General features: G+C 50.0%; 2 protein-coding genes and 1 long non-coding RNA gene across 3 annotated transcripts; 2 read left to right on the top strand and 1 right to left on the bottom strand.

Annotated features, from left to right (window-relative positions):
* The first annotated feature begins 1,408 nt into the window (after nucleotides 1–1,408).
* LOC146220244 (MAM domain-containing protein 2-like) lies at nucleotides 1,409–9,988 on the top strand. The gene is made up of 14 exons (XM_084693267.1): nucleotides 1,409–1,583; nucleotides 1,754–1,855; nucleotides 3,311–3,660; nucleotides 4,714–4,798; nucleotides 5,141–5,278; nucleotides 5,451–5,725; nucleotides 5,846–5,939; nucleotides 6,405–6,554; nucleotides 6,849–7,114; nucleotides 7,742–7,838; nucleotides 8,075–8,236; nucleotides 8,533–8,786; nucleotides 9,103–9,187; nucleotides 9,344–9,988. The coding sequence occupies exons 1-14, from the start codon at nucleotides 1,553–1,555 to the stop codon at nucleotides 9,394–9,396; spliced, it is 2,142 nt and encodes a 713-aa protein (XP_084549393.1). The 5' UTR covers nucleotides 1,409–1,552; the 3' UTR covers nucleotides 9,397–9,988.
* Nucleotides 2,714–12,010, bottom strand: LOC146220243 (uncharacterized). The gene is made up of 8 exons (XR_014750837.1): nucleotides 11,015–12,010; nucleotides 10,380–10,457; nucleotides 8,640–8,708; nucleotides 7,344–7,896; nucleotides 5,838–7,166; nucleotides 4,157–4,329; nucleotides 3,290–3,782; nucleotides 2,714–3,015 (listed from the first exon to the last, which is right to left on the bottom strand). It is a non-coding gene; the product is annotated as an uncharacterized LOC146220243 (long non-coding RNA).
* smc5 (structural maintenance of chromosomes 5) lies at nucleotides 10,193–20,167 on the top strand. The gene is made up of 24 exons (XM_084693266.1): nucleotides 10,193–10,459; nucleotides 11,031–11,172; nucleotides 11,790–11,842; nucleotides 12,004–12,166; nucleotides 12,307–12,441; nucleotides 12,732–12,872; nucleotides 13,231–13,392; nucleotides 13,574–13,645; nucleotides 13,817–14,072; nucleotides 14,478–14,632; nucleotides 14,753–14,871; nucleotides 15,078–15,167; nucleotides 15,318–15,450; nucleotides 16,165–16,338; nucleotides 16,451–16,620; nucleotides 16,756–16,879; nucleotides 17,171–17,293; nucleotides 17,370–17,498; nucleotides 17,598–17,693; nucleotides 17,807–17,911; nucleotides 18,105–18,224; nucleotides 18,326–18,505; nucleotides 19,499–19,594; nucleotides 19,708–20,167. The coding sequence occupies exons 1-24, from the start codon at nucleotides 10,290–10,292 to the stop codon at nucleotides 19,843–19,845; spliced, it is 3,246 nt and encodes a 1,081-aa protein (XP_084549392.1). The 5' UTR covers nucleotides 10,193–10,289; the 3' UTR covers nucleotides 19,846–20,167.
* Nucleotides 20,168–20,395: the final 228 nt, after the last annotated feature.

The following is a 20,395-nucleotide window of genomic DNA, read 5'->3' as shown; positions in this document are numbered from 1 at the left end:
GTGCATAACAATACACATAGCAAGTAGATATATAGCCTAAAGAAAGATAAAACACGTACTGTAAGGAAAAGGCATAATATAGGATAGAATTGTCAAAATATAATTCTATTGAAGAATACTACAAAATATGTAAAATATGACTGTTACTTACATAAATGAAGATCCGTACAGTTTTACAAAAATTCCTATGACACTTGTAGGTTGCATTACACTTTATAGGTGGGGGACGCCCAGTGAGGTGGGCGTGGCTGAGACCGTCCGGGCCCTGGGGCGGGGTGTGGCTGACCCAGCGCGACACTGGCGGTCCGCCACATTCACTACGGAACACGTCACGGTATCGCCTTACAATCAAGTGGTCCGCACACGCAACGCATGCTGCGGTCTGGCACGGAGAACCGTGTGTTCCTCATTAAAGCATCGTTGTTATGAGAAACGCTTAAGTATGAGAAATGATGTGTGCTTTGTTTGTTTTTTGTTCATGGCCGAGTGCGATGGAGATCGCTTCAGGCAGTGCTAATGGCTCTCTCGTTGTCGAACTGATTCAACTCTGTCAGCCTTCAACTTGTGACAACCCCAGTCGGCTCTGTTCCCTGAGGGGAGCGCCTTGATTACTGAAACCAGGGCCTCTGAACATGATCAACTGCGTGTGTGTGTGTGTGTGTGTGTGTAGAATATCTCACCGTTAGTCCACCTGGTTCCTGGTCTGGGAGCGTTTCACAGCATAGTGATAACAGGGCAGCGCGGGAGCAAGAAGAACCCGCTCAGTTGGATGGAGCTCAGATTCATGTTCAGTTCAGATTCATGTTCAGATTCATGTACTTGTTCAGATTCAGATTCAGTTCTGATTCATGTTGAATTCAGATTCATGACTGATAGATCCGTCTGAGGTGTCTTTCGTCTCACCAGATCTGGAAGTTATTCACCTCTAAAATAGGTGATTAAATAGTACATTCAAAGTAAGGAAGACACTCAAAATCTGTCTGTCATTCCTGGAATCTGACACACACACACACACACACAGCGCAGCTCTTTCTGTTTCAGATCTTAGGCATTGGCAGACTGTCATTTTAGTCAATCTGCTGTGTGTGTGCACATGTTTTTGGTAAGAATGTCAGTCTCTGTAAACATAATTATCTGTACATGATTGAAGAGCCAGTTTTCCATATAAAGTAATCCCAGTCATGTAAACTACCAACACACATTATAAACCTGACAGAGAGTAACGGCACTAGTTTCTGCACCAGAGACACAGGTATCTGTGTGTGGGTTGCTGATAGACAGCAATTGTTTGAATCTGGTATGAATTATCGCCAGACCTCTCTCTCCCTCCCTCTCTCTCTCGGTCCCTCCTCCACCGTCCAGACAGAGCCAGCCCATCTTAAACTCTGCAGTGTTCTGCCAGTCTGTGAGCTGGAGAGACACTCAGAGAGACCAGCACAGAGAGACACACGCAGGGAAAAACACACACCTGGTTACTGACTTGGTTCAAACCATTATTTTTCTCTTGATCTTACATCTTTTGGTCACAGTTTTTTCCTCCACTTGCAGCAGAATGCTTCCATTCCTCCTCCTGGCTGTGGTCGGTGAGTATGAGGACATTCTAGTGAGTGTGTAAAAGTGTGTTTGCATGAAAGGATGTTATTGTGCCCATGTATGATTCATATGTTCCTTATTCTCTCTCTCTTTCACATTCTGTCTGTCTGTCTCTCCCTCTCCCCCCTCTCTCCTTCTCTCCCCCTCTCCCCTCCCTCAGCTACCGTCCAGGCCCAGTTGCCAGGCTCCTGTAACTTTGAGGCAGACACCTGTGGCTACACTTCAGATCCTCTGTTTACGAGCTGGACCCTCAACCACGAAGGTAAGCCAGGCAGCCTGTCCCCCTCCTCCCCCTCACCCCCCTCCTCCCCCTCACACTGCCCTCCTCCTCCTCACCCCCCTCACCCCCCTCCTCCCCCTCACACTGCCCTCCTCCTCCTCACCCCCCTCACCCCCCTCCTCCCCCTCACACTGCCCTCCTCCTCCTCACCCCCCTCACCCCGCTCCTCCCCCTCACACTGCCCTCCTCCTCCTCCTCACCCCCCTCACCCCCCTCCTCCCCCACACACTGCCCTCCTCCTGGCTTTATAAAGCCCCACAGGCTTTATACCCTCTCAGGGCAGCACGTCAGGGTGAACATGTGGAGCTGCTCATGGGAGTCAGATGTGTTCAGATGACTTGGTAGCGCTCGTTACTGGTCGATGTGGTTCCTCTCAGTGTTGTTGTGCTGGAGTTAGAGGAGGAGGGATTGAGAGAGAGGTGGAGCGAATGGGAGTGTGTGTGGGAGAGTGACAGATAGTGACAGAGTGAAAGATGGAGAGAGAGCGAGCGAGAGAGAGAGGGAGATAGCGAGAGACATAGATATGGTGACAGAGTGAGAGAGAGAGAATTGGAGAGAGAGGGGGAGAGAGAGACATCTGGACAACATTGTATCCTGCATCTGAATACATCTGGAGACAGTGAACTAACACATTTAGGCATTCCCCGCCTCTCAGCGTTGGTACTGAACACTGTGACGATGACCGTGTGTATTCTGAAGCCAGAGGAATAAAGACTCATGCCAAATGATCAAAGTTCACTGATTAACCTACAATGAGAAATTCCTGGGACCATATTACTGTTACTAATATAAATGTGAAGAAGTTGGAGATACTGGAAGACAGTATATTGACTTGGCAGATGCTTTTATACAAAGCGAAGTACAACACAGAGGATTTGAACCTGCGACTTCTTCTAGTCAAGTGCTCTAACCACTGAGCTATACCCTATGATGTTAATGTAAAGTGTGGTTTGCTGAGCAGTCAGAGTGTGGATCCTGCTGTGTTAGTCTGGGAGCCTGTCTCCCCTCCTTCCTCCAGACTCCCTCCATCTGGTTCCTCTTCTCCTCCATCCTTGCCACCGTCGCTCCAGGCTTCCTTTGAAAGGTTAAAGTACTTAAGGTCTCTCCGCTCCAAGTCTTGTCTCTGGAAACTCACAGTGGCTCTGCTGAAGAGAAAGGTTTACTGTGAATGCTGGCAACGAGATGGAATCTCTCTCTCTTGTTTTTCACTCCTTTTCCCTCCCTCCCTCCCTCCCTCCCTCCCTCCCTCCCTCCCTCCCTCCCTCCCTCCCTCCCTCCCTCCCTCCCTCCCTCCCTCCCTCCCTCCCTCCCTCCCTCCCTCCCTCCCTCCCTCCCTCCCTCCCTCCCTCCCTCCCTCCCTCCCTCCCTCCCTCCCTCCCTCCCTCCCTCCCTTCTCTGTCTCTCTCTCTCACTCACCCTCTCTCTCTTTCTCTCTAGGTAACTTCATCACGGTGGACTCTGTCCAGCAGCAGGGTAAGGAAGTGAGGGGAGGAGAGGAGGGCAGCAGAGAGAGCGCTGGGAGGAGAGGAGAAGAGGAGAAGAGAGGAGGAGAGGTGGGCAGGAGGGAGGGCACAGGCAGCAGGGCGGTTCTGCTCAGTCCGGTGATGGATCTGGAGGTGTGGAGCTGCCTGAGGCTGGTGTACCAGGTCTCTGGGTCGGGGTCCCTGCAGGTGCAGCAGAGGCTGGAGGGACAGAGCTTCGACCGGCCGCTCTGGAGCTCCCACACCCCCTCTGACAGCTGGGTCATCGCCAGCATGGACCTCCACAACACCACCGAGGACTGGAGGGTAAGCAGCTCCTTCTGAGGGGAAGGGGGGGTCACCAGGGAAGGGGGTCATTGGTGGGGGGCAGGGCCACCACGGAGCTGGACCCAGACCTAAACAGCACAGTCACTTGGAAGGTTTCCTGTCTGAAACATACACAAAACCCAACTGGTGTGTGTGTGTCTGTGCGTATGTGTGTGTGCATGTGTGCAGTCGTGTGTGCGTGTGTGTATGTGCGTCTGGTGTGTGTGTCTGTGTGTGTGTGTGTCTGGTGTGTGTGTGCATGTGTTTGTGCTTCAATTAAAAACTGCCCTTTTCAAACCATGGGAATTACAAACGTAACATTATAACTTGGTTCTGTTTAAACACAAGGTCATGACCTAGGTGGACTGAACCATGTCTGTTCAATCTCAGCCCCCCAAACCCAAACATGAATCAGTCCAGAAATCCACCAGAAACACATAACAAACCATAGCTCAGAGACCCTTCATAATAATCCTTCATCCTCAATTTTACTCACCAGCTGCAATGAACAGGGATAGGTATAGTTCAGCATTTAACTGCAGATCTAGAGGTTGCAGGTTCAAATCCCCTCTGAGCGTCTGCTGAATGAACATACACATGATGTTCTGTGTATATCTTGGTGCTCTCATGTGGTCTCCATTAGCTCCACCCAGCAGTTAACCTTTGACCCTGCAGTCAAAGCTGCAGTGAGTAACATTATTAAATCAATTCAAACACCAGAACTTCCCTGCTTCCTCCAGCTTGACTTTGACAGTATTCACAACATAAGCCAAGGAGAAAGGCTTGCTTCACATAAGGCAATTGGCTGGAATACGATACCTGGCACATTATTGGCCTGAAAGTAGCAGGCTGGTCCAAAATTATAAATTGACGTTCCACTGGCACTGAGCTGTCTGTGTTTCTGAACAACTCTCCAAATCTTTTTTTTTTCTTCTATTGCACATTTAAGTGTCTAATGTTGTTCCTCTGTCTTGCTGCCCTGCTCTCTGAGTCTGTTCCTCTGTCTTGCCGCCCTGCTCTCTGAGTCTGAGTGGAGCATGTGTTTGTGACCAGGTGGTGTTGGAGGGCTGGGCTGGGGATGCCCCTGACAGCAGCGTGGCCGTGTTCGAGATACGCATCATCCCCGGCTACTGTCTCGGTCAGTGACGTCACTCCAGCGTTAACGCTACCTGGGATTTCACCCGCGAATGACTTGACTTTTTGATATTAATAAATACATTTGTAGACAGGCACATTGGCACAGAAACGTAATTCTCAAATGTGTCATTGTGGTATTTGCAGCGGAAAATACTTCACTTTGACATGTAAACTACTTTTTTTCTAAATAAATTATCTAGCAGAAACATTTAAGCACAGACACATATCTGCCACCTTGTTGTGGAGCAGTAGGGTATACGCTTGTAATGTCACTGTTACGAAATGTTAGTTATGGTATTAAAATATTATATTAGGAATAGGTTAATGTGTGTATTCTCTCCAGAATGCGACTACGAAGACTCCCATCTGTGTGGCTATGGCAACCAGTGGAACACCAATGTCAACTGGTATGTGGGAGGGGGTGTGGCCAGGGACCCTGCCAGCACGCTGCCGGATGACCACACCCACAACAATGGAACAGGTGCGGCGCTAAGCTAGCGGCTAGCTGCACAGCGGTTAACGCTAGGAATGCAGCAAAGACAGTTGACAGTGCAGCAGAAAATCATGTTTCAGAGGTGCCTAGTGTTACGGAACCTGTATTAATTCACTTGTGTAAAACAAATGTCGTTGATGCTCTCTGCTGCCCCCTGCAGGCCACTACATGTACGTGGACTCTGTCTACGCCAAAACCTTCAAGGAGGTCGCCAAGCTGTCGTCTCCCATGACGACGGTGCCCATGTCCGGCTGCCTGAGCTTCCAGTACCAGCGAGGGGAGGAGAGGGGAAACCTGTTCTCTGTCTACACCCGGGACCAGTCGGGTCAGTACCAGGACCTGTGGAGAGCCGACGCAGACGAGACCAGCTGGAGCGCAGGCACCTGGGAGTGGATACCTGTCCAGGTGGACCTGAAGGCTCCCTACCCCCTGCAGGTCAGTGGGGTCAGTCTGGCTGGGAGGCCGACAGCTTCAGGTGTATCTCAGTTCACTGCAGACCAGGAGTGTTTGTGTGTTTTAATGTGTGTGTGTGTGTGTGTGTGCACACCTGCCCAGGTGGTGTTTGAAGTGACGTTCAACAGCCCCAGGGGAGGCCATGTTGCCCTGGACGACATCTCCTTCTCCCCAGACTTCTGCAGCGCGGAGACAGGTGTGCTGGCTGGAAGGCCTCTCCGCTGCGCTGCAGTAAATGTCTCGTACCGACCTGCGGTCGTAAAGATGTCATCCCATCACCATCGAATAGCTTAGTTCACTTCACTTGTCAGTCCGAGACGCGAGGAAGTGGAGCTGGTTCAGTCGTCTGTGCTGTTGTGACTTGACTCCTCCCATGTGTGTCCTGACTCCTCCCATGTGTGTCCTGACTCCTCCCATGTGTGTCCTGACTCCTCCCATGTGTGTCCTGACTCCTCCCATGTGTGTCCTGACTCCTCCCATGTGTGTCCTGACTCCTCCCATGTGTGTCCTGACTCCTCCCATGTGTGTCCTGACTCCTCCCATGTGTGTCCTGACTCCTCCCATGTGTGTCCTGACTCCTCCCATGTGTGTCCTGACTCCTCCCATGTGTGTCTTGACTCCTCCCATGTGTGTCTTGACTCCTCCCATGTGTGTCTCCCAGAGCCCACGTTTGATCCGGCCGTGGCTAACTGTGACTTTGAGCGTGGCTTCTGTCGCTACAGCCAGGACCAGCACACCGACAGCTCCCCCTGGAAGAGGGTGTCTGTCAGGCCCAACGTTTACAGAGCCGGGGATCACACCACTGGGGCTGGTGAGAGCAACAGGACAAGCAGCAACCGAGATTTAACTAAAATTGAACTACACATCAACTGAAATTAAACTACACATGAATTAAAGTTTAACTGCACATACATTAATGATGAACTACTCATGATCTAAAATGTTGTGTCAGGATATATAAGAAACCCCACAAGTGTTTGAGAGTGAAATTGGAGTTTTCACAAGAACTCAGATGACCAGATGGAACCCAGAACATTCCATGGCAGGGGCCTGGGTGTCAGGGAAGCAGCGTTGTCAAGGCAATAACACATCTTTCTCTCCGCAGGATCTTTCCTCCTGGCTCACTCCCGCCTCGGCGCGCGCACCGGCTACGTCAGCCGCCTGTTCGGCCCTGTTCTGCCCGGCAACATGAAATACTGCCTGAAGTTCTACCACTCTCTGAGGGGCTTCAACCAGACGGACCAGGCTCTGGAGGTGTACCTGCAGGACCAGGCCAGCGCCTCCCTGGACAGGATATGGACCCAGGGGGAGAGGTCCAGGGGCATCTGGGTAGCTTCTGACGTCACCTTCCAGATCGCACAGCCCGCCAAGGTGAAGCAGAGTTTGGCTTCTCGTTTCATGGTGGTTTATACTGGAGTACAGGCTGGTCTCAGAGGGGAAGGGAAGAAAATTAAAGACAGAATATGAAAGAAAGAGAAAGGTAAATGTATTCTATAGCAGACAGTTAACAGAGAAAGAAAGAAAAAAATAACTATAAAGATAATTAATGTAATACACTGTCAGCCTTATCAAGTCAAAATCCATATATATCTTTTCCTGCCTTGGGTTCCTTTGAAGGTTTCAGATCAGGTGTGAGCCAGTCCTTATCTCAGACAGGCCTCTCTTCTGTCCTCTATGGAGCTTTCCTTTGGTCTCGCTCCAGATCTGAAAACAGACAGCTGGTAGATGACACGTTTTCATGTGTTTCACATAAACCCAGCCCATAACTACGCCAGTCAGTGATTTTCTTCACAGGGCTTTTGGGATGTGAGGTATTGAGATAACGGATTGTTTTACAGTGTGAGAAATGTTTCTGGGCTCAAGTCATCGGGACATATTTAAACATCATGTTGAACAAAACTCAATCTTTAATTGGTTTCATGTGTGCATGTGTCCACTTTGAATGTGTGGCTCTGTGTGTGTGTGTGTGTTAAATTTGTGATGATGTCATCCTTCCAGGTGATGTTCGTGAGCACGTGCAGGAGTTTCTGGGACTGTGGAACCGCAGCTCTGGATGACATCAGCGTCTCCCTGGGGGACTGTGATCTCACTGCAGGTGAGCAGGGAACTACAAGAAGACCAGGGAATTCTGGGAGTTTGAGTCCCCCCCCAGTCTGTAAAACATAATACGCATTTGTTTTACAGTTCGTTGACTCTTGCCACCGAAATACAGTTACAACTCTGGAACTCAATCTCTTGCTGTGCTTCCTACATGCACTACTTTTACGTTGCTTCAGATAAAGGATCTGCTAGTTGAATAAACCGTCCCATGTGACGGTGCTGTGATTTCAGTCCCAGGAGCTGTGCTGTCTGTTCCGGGGCACTGTGACTTCGAGGCTGGGGTCTGTGGCTACACCCAGGACCGGGCGGGCGACGCGGGGGACTGGGTGAGGACCAGGGGACCCACCCCCACCTCCTACACGGGCCCCAGGGGAGATCACACCACCGGGCTGGGTACGTAACCCAGCACTGCTAGGTTAGTGGTTAGAGCATTGGCCTGTAGATCAAGAGGATCAAATATCCCCCTGTCTGCTAAAGGGACACGTTACATATTTTATTCCTACTCTTGTGATTCTTAACTCTAGTCGACATGTCATGAACCACTTACTCAACAGATGATTCAGTGTTACTCTGAACCAGTTTGAACAGAGAATTCACTCAAATCTGAATTTGTGTGAACAGACGATTCATTCCAATCTGAACCCATGTGAACAGACGATTCACTCGACTCTGCTAACTGACTCTCTCAGGGTACTACATGCACATCGAGGCGTCCCCCATGATGCCTGGTCAGAATGCACGGCTGCTGTCCAGCTCTCTGCGGGGGGCCAGGGGTCCTCAGTGTCTGCGGTTCTACCTCCACATGTACGGCTCGGGCACGGGCCAGCTCCGAGTGCTGCTCAGCCGGGATGGAGACGAGACGTTGCTGTGGAAACGCGGAGGAGAGCAGAGCATCACCTGGCTGAGAGCCACCGTGGAGTACCAGTGTGACCATCAGCACCAGGTAGACATGCAAATACTAAATAAACAAAATAATATAAATATATATATATATAATCCGTAAACCCTCAGATGACTTCCAAACATACGGTACATCGCTGAACAGCTTAGAGAAGAATCTGTTGCATTTGTTTGGATTTTTCCCTCCCTCCCTCCCTCCCTCCCTCCCTCCCTCCCTCCCTCCCTCCCTCCCTCCCTCCCTCCCTCCCTCCCTCCCTCCCTCCCTCCCTCCCTCCCTCCCTCCCTCCCTCCCTCCCTCCCTCCCTCCCTCCCTCCCTCCCTCCCTCCCTCCCTCCCTCCCTCCCTCCCTCCCTCTCCAGATTGTGTTTGAGGCCACCAGAGGACCCTCTGTGAGGAGTGATATCGCCATCGATGATGTCGTGTTTCAGAGTGGACCATGCCCAGGTATCTGGCTGCGTATTGTACAGCAGCTCTGTCTGAAGCACACAGCATCGCTCTTTGTGGATACGCAGAACTGCTTCGTGTTGTCAGAGTTTTCTGTGGAATATTCTGGGAACTATTTTGGGGAACTCACAATATTGTTCTGTCTTTCTTCCACAGAAATTGAAATCCAAACAGGACATGTTCCATCAAACTCAAACGATATTGAGTAGAGCCAGAGAGGAGGAGACTGGATAGGATGCACCGACTGTTTAAAATAACAACAAAATTACATGACGATAACTTCTTTTTGGGGGGCTGTGAATGATTTCACATAATTCTTTCCCACATGACAAACTGAAACATGACTATAAAATGTACACTTTTAAATCATTTTATTATTACTGTACAAATCCAATCTAATACATATCACCCTCTTGTTTTTAGTAGACAAACTGGTAGAGAAAGTCACTTATCTATGTAGCAAAAGAGGACATGTTGAATTGTCTTATTTTTACATGTGCATTAGATTAATGCTGAAATTAAAATGTTTGTTCACATCAGCTTCAAGTTTGTGCTATTTCCATTGCTCTTGTTTCAATCAACGAGTTAAGGATATTATAAGAACAATACCGAAATTAAGTACATTCTTTGTTTGACAAATTAAATGTATATGTTTTGAGCCTGCCCTTTTGAACAGATGATTCTCTAGACTCTGAACTAGTTTTAACAGATTAACTGTCAGGTTGAATAACTCAGTGACTCTGCTCTTCAGGGTTACTGAGGACCAAACCTGCCCCCAAAAAAGAAAAAATAATAAATAAATAAATGTATAAATAAATGTATTTGTACATTTTTTTAAATATATATATATTAAAAAAACATGTATTTATTCATTTATTTTTTAATTTTGGCAGGTTTGGTCCTCCATACACGGTAGCCTACTTTTGGCACTTTCAGAATTACGCACTTGTTCTGCGGTTTGTGTACATGTCAAATCACACGTGACATCCATCATCCAATCCCCAATCGACAAGCCTTTCACCCTCTTGGCTTCGGCGGGAACAGCAGGATACAATACTGACTGCGTTTTATCACAACAAAACCCTCGTCCAAGACAGCTAGCATGGCTGCTGCGGGCAAACGAAAACGAATAAGTCATCTAAAAGCACACGCTTCAGATAACGCCGGGGTTGCTCTTTCTTCGGGTACTCACGAGGCGCACGTGCCCAGGGATGGATCTGCTGAGAACTTCGTGGAGGGGTCTATTCTGCGCATCACCATGGAGAACTTCCTGTAAGTACGGGTCAACCTGTTAGAACCCGCTGATCAAGTAGCTAGCACTAGGCTAGCTAGCTAGCTATCCCAATCAGATGGGCAAGCATGTTTTTACTAAAATTATAGCTACTTCTTCGAATATTCCAGCAAGTTCTCTGGTGTAGCTAGAGTTTATTACAACTGTGGCTTATTAGCTAAAAACGTTGTCATTAGTTACGACACAACTTTGTGTTACACCTTCGAAGTCGTTGGAACTTAATATATTCTAGATAACTAGTCACTAATGTAGTATAATGTAGTCACAGCTAGCCTACCTATGTAGCTAAGCATGTTAGCTTTGACAGATTTAAGACTTGCGTTCATTTTCTTTTTGACTACCGGTAGCATCCAGTTTATTGGTGCTTTACCGCCACCCTCTGCTCCAAAGTGTGGATCAGACGATTCAATTCCCAATTTGAAACTGTTAATAAATGAATAAATCCTGTCACTCCAGTCTCGGGTTCAAATGTTCTGTGTTCTGCGTTGCTTAGCCTTTAGCAAGATACACACACTCTCTCACACACTGTCACTCACCTTCTCTCTCTCCCAGCACCTACGATCATACGGTTGTGTATCCTGGACCAAACCTAAACATGATTGTGGGTGCTAACGGAACGGGCAAGTCCAGCATCGTGTGTGCCATATGTCTGGGCCTAGCGGGCAAGACGGCCATTCTGGGCAGAGGAGACAAGGTTACACACCCTCTCTGATCTCTGAAACCTTTGATACTTACTGTGTCATATAGGAATAAGACTACCTCTTTACAACGCAAGTGGTGTTTGTCCTATTATTTATCAAATCTTTTTTATATTATACATGTATTATAATAAATAGTTGAATAGATTGTTATACATGTAAACACTGTTCTGATGTAATGTATTTCCTGATGTAATGTATTTCCTGTCTGTGTAAACGGTACAGTTGCCACACATTCTGTGTTGCTGTACTAAGCTGTCTGTTACTGTGTGTCTGTACTAAGCTGTCTGTTACTGTGTTGCTGTACTAAGCTGTCTGTTACTGTGTTGCTCTACTAGGCTGTCTGTTAATGTGTTGCTGTACTAAGCTGTCTGTTACTGTGTTGCTGTACTAAGCTGTCTGTTAATGTGTTGCTTTACTAAGCTGTCTGTTAATGTGTTGCTGTACTAAGCTGTCTATTACTGTGTTGCTGTACTAAGCTGTCTGTTAATGTGTTGCTGTACTAAGCTGTCTGTTAATGTGTTGCTGTACTAAGCTGTCTATTACTTTGTTGCTGTACTAAGCTGTCTGTTAATGTGTTGCTGTACTAAGCTGTCTGTTAATGTGTTGGCAGGTTGGGCTGTATGTGAAGCGAGGCTGCACTAAAGGATCCATCCAGATTGAGCTGTACGTCTCTTAGCTCCTTTGGGAAACTCAGAATATCGTCATGAAATACCTTATTTTTAAAAATGATTGAAAATATTTCTTAATAATAAACGGCGCACAGTCCTCGTCCGTTGTCCCATCCTCATTCACCTGAGCGTCACCTGTGCCCCACCTGTGCCCAGGTACAAGGAGGGAGGGAACCTGCTGATCCAGAGGGATATCTTCGTGGAGAACAACCAGTCTGTGTGGATGCTGCATGGGAAGCACTCGAGCCAGAAGGCCGTGGAGGAGGAGGTGAAGGCGCTACACATTCAAGTGGGAAACCTCTGCCAGTTCCTGCCTCAGGTCAGTCCTCTGGTCTCTCCTCAGGGTTTAGGTTGGTTCAGGGGCTGGTCTGTCAGGTCTGCGGACGCATGTGAAGTATTTTCTGCTCTGGTTGTGGCGTCACCGCCCGTGTGACTCTGTCTCTGTCCCTGGATGAGCAGGAGAAGGTCGGGGAGTTTGCTAAGATGAGCAACATCGAGCTGCTGGAGGCCACAGAGAAGTCTGTGGGCCCGCCGGAGATGTATGAGTTCCACTGTAAACTCAAGTCTTTCCGCACCCGGGAGAGAGAGATGGAGGTGAGCACAGTAGAGTGAGGCACAGTAGAGTGAGGCACAGTAGAGTGAGGCACAGTAGAGTGAGGCACAGTAGAGTGAGGCACAGTAGAGTGAGGCACAGTAGAGTGAGGCACAGTAGAGTGAGGCACAGTAGAGTGACGCACATTACTATAAAAGTAATGAAAAGATAATTTATCGACATACTATGTTGATGAATAGTCTTGTAGTCCAGTCTAGTTTTCCCAGTTATTTGAAGTATAAGGTGAGACACGCTGTTTGGTGGGAGTTTGACCTTGTTGTTTTGGTGTCAGAACGTGGTGAAGGAGAAGACCAGCTTCCTGGAGAAAGCCCGCCAGAGGAACGAGAGGAACAAACACGACGTGGAACGCTTCTACGAGAAGAAGAGGCACCTGGACATGATCAAGATGCTGGAGAGGAAGAAGCCTTGGGTGGTGGGTTCTCACTGTGGAACCTTGGGTGGTGGGTTCCCTCTGTGGAACCTTGGGTCGTGGGTTCTCATTGTAGAACCTTGGGTGGTGGGTTCTCAGTGTGGAACCTTGGGTCGTGGGTTCTCATTGTAGAACCTTGGGTGGTGGGTTCTCATTGTAGAACCTTGGGTGGTGGGTTCTCATTGTAGAACCTTGGGTGGTGGGTTCTCACAGTGGAGCAGCACCACAACAACAACGATATTGTGTTCTTTCAGTATGGGGTGTTCCATAGGGTAGATGTAGACGTTAGCATATACAGGGCGTGGGGGTACTCCACCAGGAGGTGGGGTACTCCCCTGTAACCACGCCTCCCCCCCTGCAGGAGTACGAGGAGCTGCGTACAGAGCTGGAGGGGGTGAAGAAGGAGCGCGAGGATGCCAAGCAGAAGCTGCGGAGCCTGAAGGAGCTGCAGGCTCCCATGCTGAGGAAGGTCCAGAACATCGACGGCCGGCTCAAACCCATCGAGAACCAGATGAAGGAGAAGGTGAGAGGGGCAGGGGGGCTGAAAGGGTCCCCAATGGGAGGGGCCCGACGGGGGAAGGGGGGGCATCTACACCTGGACGTGTGCATAGTGTTTATATGAAGGTAACATACTGTACATGATCTGAGGAGTGTGAGGTGATGATGATGACTTTGTTGTTGTTGTTGTTGTTGTTGTTCTCCAGACCGCCGGCATCAGAGACGCGTCTCAGAAGTGTAAGGCCAAGCAGGATCAGCTGGACTTGAAGCACAAGGAGGTCAGAACCAGAAGCTGTTTCACAGGGTTTCATCATCTTCTACATGCGCTATTTCTGCATGGCTTTGGATGACGGCCACATGAATACAGTGTACTGTAATGTGCTGCCTCTGCAGATAGAAGATATCAAACAGGCCCTGAACAGAATATAACGTGCTGTCTCTCTCTGCAGATAGAAGATATCAAACAGGCCCTGAGCCTGAAGCAGACAGTGGAGGCAGACAGGCAGAAGCGCATCAACAACACGCGGCGCATGATCGAGGGCCTGAAGGAGGAGCTGGCGAGCGCGGGGGAGCAGCCGGACGTGGGGCCCCGGCTGGAGGAGGTGAACGCAGAGCTGAGGAGGATCCAGGAGGAGAGGGCCAAGATGGAGGGAGAGAAGGCCGACCTGCGCAGGGAGAAGGACAGCCTGAACGGAGAGTATAGATGTGAGGAACCTGCATGGACCAGCTGTCTCTCTCTCTTTCCCTCTCTCTCTCTCTCTCCTTTCTCTCCCTCCATCTTATGTCTCTCTCTCTTTCCCTCTCTCTCTCCTCTATATCCCTCTATCTTATATCTCTCTGTCCTCTCTCTCTCCCTCCATCTAATGTGTCTCTCTCTTTCCTCTCTCCCTCTATCTTATGTCTCTCTCTCTCTCGCTCTCTCTCTATGTATGTCTGTCTCTCTGTCTCACACACACACACACACGGTCACTTATCAGGGGGAGTCCTTCTGAGACACCCAGATTTATCAGTGACGCACCTCAGACAAGGCTAGGACTCATAGCTGCTTTGCAGACTAGGCAGAGACGTGAACACACACAAACACATGCGTCTCTCTCTGCCTCCCTCCAGTGTTGACGAACAAGCTGCGCACCGTGGAGGACATGATGAACAGGAAGGAGGAGAAGCTCCGGGGCAGGTCCAGAGACACCCACACCGCCATCCAGTGGCTGAGGGAGAACAAGGCTCTCTTCACCGGCAACGTCTACGAGCCCATGATGCTGGTGGTGAGGATGGCTAACTGCTACCGCTAACTGCTACCTGCTACCGCTAACTGCTAACTGCTACCGCTAACTAGCTGCCTCAGCTAACTAACTACTGATGACTAACTTTCCTATGTTCCCCAGATTAACGTAAGAGACAACCGCTTTGCCAAGTATGTTGAGAACCACATCTCCTTCAACGACCTGCGAGCTTTTGTCTTCCAGAGGAAGGACGACATGGAGAGGTTCATGGAGGAGGTGAGGTCACGGCCGAGGAGTCAAAGTTCAGGGGGTGACCGGGGGGGGGGGAGATGTCCCTGTTAACATCTGTAAAGAAAACGTGACACATTAGCTAAAAAGTTGAAACAGGCCCCTTTGCTGGTCTCGAGGAAGTGATGTCACAGCGAAGGGGTGAAAGGTCATGGGTTCACAGGTTGACAGTGTTTTGTTGTGGTGTGTCTCAGGTGAGAGACAAGCAGAACCTGAGGGTGAACTCTGTAGCCGCCCCGGACCAGTCTGCGGCGTTTCGGCCGCCCTCACGCCCCATCGAGTCCCTGAGGTGAGGAGCTCTAGGTTCTATGTTTTCTACCTGTCCCTGAGGTGAGGAACCTTCTGGCTCTACCTGTGAGCATGTGGTGTCATATCTGGCACCGTGAACAACCACTAACCCCACTTTGAACTGTTTTACCATTGTGTGTGTGTGTTGCAGGCACTTTGGGTTCTTCTCGTACCTACGCGAGCTGTTCGATGCCCCAGAGGAGGTGATGAGCTACCTGGTCAACCAGTACCGGGTGCACGACGTTCCCGTTGGAACCGAACAGACCAAAGCCATGATCAAAACGGTACGGCTCACCCATATAAACACTTACACACTAGTGCAGTGGCTGTCAACCTTGGTCCTCAGGGACAGTGGCTGTCAACCTTGGTCCTCAGGGACAGTGGCTGTCAACCTTGGTCCTCAGGGACAGTGGCTGTCAACCTTGGTCCTCAGGGACAGTGGCTGTCAACCTTGGTCCTCAGGGACAGTTCCTGTCAACCTTGGTCCTCAGGGACAGTGGCTGTCAACCTTGGTCCTCAGGGACAGTGGCTGTCAACCTTGGTCCTCAGGGACAGTGGCTGTCAACCTTGGTCCTCAGGGACAGTGGCTGTCAACCTTGGTCCTCAGGGACAGTGGCTGTCAACCTTGGTCCTCAGGGACAGTGGCTGTCAACCTTGGTCCTCAGGGACAGTGGCTGTCAACCTTGGTCCTCAGGGACAGTGGCTGTCAACCTTGGTCCTCAGGGACAGTGGCTGTCAACCTTGGTCCTCAGGGACAGTGGCTGTCAACCTTGGTCCTCAGGGACAGTGGCTGTCAACCTTGGTCCTCAGGGACCCCCTGGCCTGCATCTCTCCCTGCTCAAACACACCTGAATGACCGGGTCGTTACGAAGCTCAGCAGAAGCCTGGTAACGACCACTCATTAGAACCAGGTGTGTTGGAGCAGGGAAACCTCTAGAAGATGCAGGACAGGGCACCTGCTCTGGTCTGACGCCTGGCGCTGCCCCCCCCCTCCTCAGGTGATCGAGGAGCCGTACCTTAAGATGCTTTACACGGCAGAGGAGAGATACACGGTGAAGAAGTCCCTGTACTCCAACAAGACCAGCACCAGCAACTCAGCCGTGCGGCCCTCGCAGTACCTCACCATCGCCGTGGACGCAGAGGAGAAACGCAAGCTGGAGGAGCAGATCAAGGTGACCTGTCAATCACCTGCCACAGGCCCCGCCCACTCCCAGATCACAAAATATTTATATGAATCTTTCTATATAGATATTTAATAATAGTATGTTGACCTTTGACCCTCAGGTTTGTCAGTCCAGCATGCAGGCTATCGACGCCCAGATGAGCGCCATGCAGAAGCGCGCGGACACGCTGGATCGCCGTGACAACGAACTGCGGGTGCAGAAGAAGGAGCTGACGGATCTGAAGGGCAAGAAGAGACAGCTGGAGCAGAAGATCATCACCAAGCAGGACAGGTGTGTGTGTGTGTGTGTGTGTGTGTGTGTGTGTGTGTGTGTGTGGGGGGGGGGGGGGGGTTCAGAAGAAGTGTAGTATCATGTTGTGTGTATAACTGTGTGTGTATAACTGTGTGTGTGTGTGTGTGTGTGTAGTCTGAGGCAGATGGAGCAGGGGGGGGTAGATCTCCAGAAGATTGAGCAGGAGACTCGGGACATGATCTCTGCCGTCAACAAACAGAAGGTTGCCATAGTGACAGAGTTCATGACCCACATGAAGGTAGGTCTGGCTTCAATGCTTCTCTTTTTGTTTCTTCTTCTTTTCTGTACTCTTTACTTCCTGTTTCCATACTGCCCACTTCCTGTGGCTGTAATTTACACTTCCCATTTCCTTACTGCCAACTCCGTCCTGTGGATGTCCAAACAGTCGTCCACTGTCCCTGTCGCCGTGGTTTCGCCCTGTGTGTGTTGACTCCGGGCAAGCCGGAGGGGGTCAGAAGTCAGAGGGCAGGGTGATGGTCCTGATTGGCTGGAGACGCTCCACTGACTTCCTGGTTGGTGCTGTGTGCAGGCGCGGGCCAGGCTGAGCCAGGAGAAGGTGTACCTGTGCCTGGAGACCGTGGGCCTGACGGCTGAGAAGACCAAGCTGGAGACCGACTGCAGGGAGGGATCTGCAGAGCTGCGGGCCATGGAGGTCAGGACTCACACACACACACACTTAGACACTCTCACTCGTGCCTGTGCGGGTATTTATGTGTGTGTGTGTGCAGCAAGCGTGTGGGCAGTTGGAGCAGAGGAAGGCTCGTCTGTTGGAGCGATGCAAGGCTCTGATGAGGAGGGCCAGGGAGATCTGCAACATGGACCCTGGTCAGACCGTGGTTCCCCCAGAGCTTCACACGGTCAGACCCCCTTCATCTACCCCCCATCATCTACCCCCCCCCCCCCCCCCCCCCCCCCCTGTCTGGTATGAACGCTGAGTCCATGCTGTGTTGCTGCAGGCCTTCAGCCAGCTGCCCAAGACCCTGGATGAAATCGACGCCATGCTGAACGAGGAGCGCTCCAGGGCAGACTGCTTCACTGGCCTCAGCGAGAACGTAAGTCTGTCTATCTGTGTGTGTCTGTGTGTCTGGGTGTGTGTGTCTGTCTGTCTGGGTGTGTGTGTGTGTGTGTGTGTGTCAGTCCACTGACCCTGACCCCTGACCTCCAGGTGGTGGATGAGTACAACAGGAGAGAGCAGGAGATCAGGACTCTGGAGGCAGAGCTGAACGAGACAAGCAGCTCCCTGGACACCTACAGACAGACCATCTCAGAGGTACAGACACACACACACACCTACAGACAGCCCTCTCAGAGTTACACGCACCTTGGGTGCAGATACCTTTGGATAAAAGTGTCTCCCAAATGAAACATTGCTACTAGACAGTGCTGGGTCTAGCTTTTTTGCTGACATGGAATACATGCTGACTTAGATTTTTCTGATTGTGCGTGTGCGTGCGTGTGTGCAGGCGAAGGAGCGCTGGCTGAACCCTCTGAAGCAGCTGGTGGAGCAGATCAACGACAGGTTCAGTGATTTCTTCCGTTCCATGCAGTGTGCTGGGGAGGTGGACCTGCACTCTGAGAACGAGGTACACACACACACGCTGTACACACACGCTACACACACACACACGCTGTACATCCCCACACACACTGTTCCTATCCCCGGCTGTGTGACCGCCCCCTGCAGGAGGAGTATGATAAGTACGGGATCCGGATCAGGGTGAAGTTCCGCAGCAGCACCCAGCTGCATGAGCTGACAGCGCACCACCAGAGTGGAGGGGAGCGCAGCGTGTCCACCATGCTGTACCTCATGGCACTGCAGGAGCTCAACCGCTGCCCCTTCAGGGTGGTGGACGAGATCAACCAGGTGGGGAACACACACACATCAACCAGGAACACACACACACACATCAACCAGGTGGGGAACACACGCACATCAACCAGGAACACACACACACACATCAACCAGGTGGGGAACACACGCACATCAACCAGGAACACACACACACATCAACCAGGTGGGGAACACACGCACATCAACCAGGAACACACACACACATCAACCAGGTGGGGAACACACACATCAACCAGGAACACACACACACATCAACCAGGTGGGGAACACACGCACATCAACCAGGTGGGGAACACACACACATCAACCAGGAACACACACACACACATCAACCAGCTGGACACACACAGGGGGTGGGTACAGCTCTTTGGGAGATCATTTGGCTGCAGATCAAGAAGTCGCTAGTTCAGATCCTCCAGTGAACATTGCTTCAGTTGAAAGAGCTAAATGAATACATTATATTACTATTACACCATCATCTTAGTCATGCCAGGGATTATACCAACTACACTCTCATACCCAGTATTCCCCTAGGCAACACACACACACACCCCTGCCCCCTGTGCCCAACACTGTGGGTGGATCTGGTATCTACATGTTTGCCTTAAGGCACTCGTGTATCTTTAGCACACACACACACACACACACACACACAGGCACCACCCACAGATAAATATCCTATCCTCCATACCCTAGGATGAACCATGGCTATAGCTCAGTGGTTAGAGCAGGTTGAAAGGTTGAAATCCCCCCCCCCGTTCCTGCTGAATAAAGGATAAAGTGTTCTGCTGGATACATGATGACGATGATTGTTCTCCTCCAGGGTAAATGATGATTGTTCTCCTCCAGGGTAAATGATGATTGTTCTCCTCCAGGGTAAATGATGATTGTTCTCCTCCAGGGTAAATGATGATTGTTCTTCTCTAGGGTAAATGATGATTGTTCTTCTCTAGGGTAAATGATGATTGTTCTTCTCTAGGGTAAATGATGATTGTTCTTCTCTAGGGTATGGATCCTGTGAACGAGAGGAGAGTGTTTGATATTGTGGTGCGGACGGCATGCAGAGGAACCACCTCACAGTACTTCTTCATCACGCCAAAGGTGAGACAGGGAGTGTGTGAGAGGGAATGAGAAACCTGTGACCATGTGTGCTTTCTCAGGACTCAGTACCATAATCTGTGTGTGTGTGTTTGTGTGTGTGTGTTTGTTTCCAGCTCCTCCAGAACTTGAACTATGCAGATGAGATGACCATCCTGACCGTGTACAACGGCCCTCGAATGCTCCCTCCCAACAAATACGACCACAGAGCCTTCATCAGACGGGCGCTCCGCCGCAAGCAGTCCAACCCCTGACCCTCCAGACTGCCACTGCAGTGGCAGCAGATCGGCCTCCTACTCTGCACTCTCTCCAATGAAGACCAGTCAGACTTCCTCAAACAGTCCAGACACCAAAAAGTGACAGTCGGTACAAAATCTTTCCGTCTTTATGGAGTTACAGTTGTTTATCGTTTCTGTTAGCTTTTATTTTTTATTTTTTTTACATCCTTTTGAATACTGCACAAATTAAAGTTTGAATATCGTGTTTTATTTGTTATTAAAAAAGGGCACCTCAATTTGCTCTAGTTTTCTATGTGCACTTTAAAATAAACGATTGTCATTTGTTTTGGACCTCCAATACATTTATTGTAAGTTTCGTTCAATTTGATACTTATAAATTTGAGTACATTTCAGGAAAATGTCTCAGATGCCTCCCAAACACGTATCTCTGGTCCCCACGATTACAGTATTGAGATAAACAATCAGGCGAAGACACCGACACGAAGTACAGTACCCCATTGGGCAATATAAACAACCTATTACCCAAGCAGCTTAGTGAAATGACTTACTGCTGTTTTGATGCATC

This window comes from Hypomesus nipponensis, chromosome 27, assembly GCF_054491055.1.
Source record: "Hypomesus nipponensis isolate SF chromosome 27, ASM5449105v1, whole genome shotgun sequence".
Lineage (NCBI taxonomy): Eukaryota > Metazoa > Chordata > Actinopteri > Osmeriformes > Osmeridae > Hypomesus > Hypomesus nipponensis.
Note: the sequence above shows the minus strand (reverse complement) of the source record. Positions and strands in the feature narration are given on the sequence as shown.